The 3,297-nt window shown below is 44.4% G+C and overlaps 1 protein-coding gene across 1 annotated transcript; it reads right to left on the bottom strand.

Annotated features, from left to right (window-relative positions):
- Positions 1 to 1,466: 1,466 nt before the first annotated feature.
- On the bottom strand, positions 1,467 to 3,285 carry LOC118422461 (toll-like receptor 4). The gene has a single exon (XM_035830054.1). The coding sequence runs from the start codon at positions 2,931 to 2,933 to the stop codon at positions 2,295 to 2,297; it is 639 nt and encodes a 212-aa protein (XP_035685947.1). The 5' UTR covers positions 2,934 to 3,285; the 3' UTR covers positions 1,467 to 2,294.
- Positions 3,286 to 3,297: the final 12 nt, after the last annotated feature.

Below are 3,297 nucleotides of genomic sequence, written 5' to 3' on the forward strand. Positions count from 1 at the left end.
GCAGCAACATTTTCCCCTTTCAAGTTCAGGTCGGTGAAGTTTCTAGTTCTCGAATGTCGTAAGACTTCCGCTTTTGGTACATTCAAGTCTCGACCTTGAATACTTAGTTCCTCTAAACTTGGAAGTCGCCCAAAAGTTCTATTATTTATGGTAAAGTTGTCAAGGGGAGTTCCCAATTCTAATTTTTGTATCACTGTATGTTGTAATTCTGGTAATATCTTTTGCAATTGTGAATACGTAATAGACGTTCTTTCGAGATTCAATGTGCTCAAATGCCGAAGCCGTAGCAGAATGCCTTCGTCAAATACAGAAATCGGATTGTCACTCAAAACTAAGTCTTGGATCGGTGCGTTCAGCAGAGGAACCACGTTCTGAAAGCGGAACTGTTGTATTTTGTTACCGGACATGTAAATGGTGTTAAGGGATGTTAGGTTTCTAAAGGACTGGGCAAATTTTGGAATTAAGAAGTGGTTTCGACTTACATCTAGTGTTCGCAGTCTCGATAGTCCGGACCAGAGTTCCTCCTTTACTAACACATCATTAGTAAGCATATTAATCGACAGGTCCAATACCTCCATTTCTGATTGAGGATGAAAAAGCCGGTTGGGGAGGGTACTTATTGCGTTCTGGGTCATGTCGAGCCTTTGAAGTTTTTGCTGTCCACAAAACGCACACTCTCCAACAATGATGTCCTTTGAGCTAAACCTAAGGTCCAAGATAGTCAGGTTGTGCAGGCCCCTGAACGCCCACTTGTTGATTTCCTGTAGACGGTTGGCCGAGAGGACTAGATTTTGTAGGGAGGGAAAAGACGAGCTTATGTTGGACCACTGAGAATCTCCTAACCAGTTTGTTGATAAGTTCAGGGTGAGCAAATTTGTCATCGAGTCAAATGTTCCGTTTTCCACATACTCGATATGGTTTCCACTCAAATCCAAGTACTGCAGGTTCTTCAGAGTATAGAGAGGCTGTCTGATGAGTTGTCTTATGTCGTTGCCATGTACATCCAATCGCAGAATAGACGAAGGCAGGTCTGGTGGAACATATTTGAAGCTGTGCATACCCACGCATGTTACCTCCGTCGGACTCCATACCTGACATCCGTGTGGGTTGTTCCCATGTCCGGCAGATAGGATCACTTCCGGTAGGACCATCGACAAGCTCAGAAAGGCCGCAAGCCACATCTTAATAGTGCAACTTTGACAGTGAGACTCTGTCGGGAAACTGTTTGTAAATCCAAGTAGCAATTACAAGTTTCCCTATCCGGTTCTGATTACGAGTCTGGGTAGGTACAGATTAACAAGTCTTCACAGGCGGATTCAGCCCCAGAATAAGATCCAAACGACGATATGGTTCTTGAAATACTCCAATTTCCCAGCCGCATGTGCAGCAAAACGTGGAATATTATTTAAGTGGACCCAGGGCGATGGAACCCAGAACATCACACTCAAGCAATACCCACTGTTTGGCTAAGAATGGGGAAGTATGAGTCATCTGACTATACAGAAAAGGTGTTGTCTTGCTTCAACTGGCATCAATGGCCTGAACAGGAACACTCTTTGATTGTATCGGCGCTGTTCCGCTTTCGGCAGTTCACAAAGCAGAAGCATTCTTCTGTTGACTAGTTTCTACACACGTACATGTACACGTCAGAAGTTCGAGACTGTTTTCTTGTGAATGACCACAGAAGTTATGAATGGATTTTGAAGGTTTATATTTTGTTGTCTGGCCATGTGTTCAACAAGAGAAGGCGCTATGGAATTCAGGAAAGATCTAGACTCAGCTCCACGCTAAGTAATTATTACACTGGTGACGTCACTTTTACAACTGCCCAGCACGTTTGATCCCTACAACTACAGCCATGCCTACCTCACTAGTTTCACTTCTACAAGTACATTCGGTCTAACACTTCTATTCCTCTTTTAGCTTTTTTGTCATGTGGACCATCGGTGGAGGGTAATGCAATTTCCCTTTTTTTAAAAATGTAAATCTAGCGAAAGTCAGTGAACGCCAGCAAACTTAGGTTTGAAAAAAAATGAAATTTGAAAAAATTATCGAGATTCCATACAGCAATGATTTATTCAGTTCCCCCCAAATTACATGCATTATGAGGTATAGCTCCAACTGTAAAGAGCAGTGCAATGAGAAAATACTGAATTCTATACAGTCTATGGAAACCTTACGTATACGACCTGCCATTTGTAAATAATGGTGAAATGTACCGGTGAATTGCAAATATACTGGGGAAGAAAAATTCCCGAACACAGTTCATACAACGTTTTCTTTCCGACATCATATCATATCCTTAACAACGGTACGAGTTCGTGGTTTTCGTCGTCTATCATGCCAAGGTCTCCGACCTGTTCATTGTTCACGGGTTTCCCCAAGGCGGCTCGCAGACGTCTCCAGAACAGCGGCCTGCCCCGTGCGTCCCCCGGCCACTCCAGGTACGTGTCCCGGTCCATCACGGCCTCCAAGTGTTTGTACTTCTTCAGCAGCGGTCGCGGAATCTTCTCCAAGAAGACGAGGATCAGCCGACAACTGCCGCCCTTGCCAAACAAGTTGTCCGGAGTCTGAGCCAGCTGCAGCTCGAACTCACACCAGCCGCTCCGCAGGAAGCTCCTGGTCAACACGCAGATGGTTTTCCGGCTGGTTTCGATTGCTTTGACGATGTTGTTTACAATGGGGGCACCGGGTAGGAAGTTTCTCTGGTGGATACAGAGTTTGTATCTGGGTTGGTCTTGGACATCTTCTAAGTTGTGGCAGAGTTCGTGCACCACCCACCTAATGTCCTCGCTGTTATGTGCTACGAAGGCATCGTACACAAACCTCCGGCCTCTCATTGGTTCTTCATCGTCCTCATTTCTACGTCTTAGCAAGAACATTAGGTACTTAATCTTCCAATGGTAATAGCTAATAAAGAACACAGCAAACATGTAGAACAGAATGGCTGAAGAGGATAGTGCACAGGCTAGTGGCAGGTTAGGCTGAAATTCGTTATCTGAAGGCGACGTACAGTTGATGTAAAAGTTTGCTAATATCGTATCCGCGTATTCTGGGGGTCCAGTACACTTGTACAAATCGCGATTATTGGAATATACTATATCGGGGTTATTCCTCGCCCACTCCACAAACCAGAGAAGCTTACAATCACAGTAGAACGGGTTCTGTTCAAACTGAATTTGAGAAGCTTGCCGAACGACACGACCAAAAGTCTCCTCTTCGAAGACGGTGATTTTATTTTTAACCAATCCAAATGATTTCAAGTTAGGCAGACCGTCAAACGTGTGCTTATCTACT

Source organism: Branchiostoma floridae, chromosome 9 (genome assembly GCF_000003815.2).
Source record: "Branchiostoma floridae strain S238N-H82 chromosome 9, Bfl_VNyyK, whole genome shotgun sequence".
In the NCBI taxonomy this organism is placed as follows: Eukaryota; Metazoa; Chordata; class Leptocardii; order Amphioxiformes; family Branchiostomatidae; genus Branchiostoma; species Branchiostoma floridae.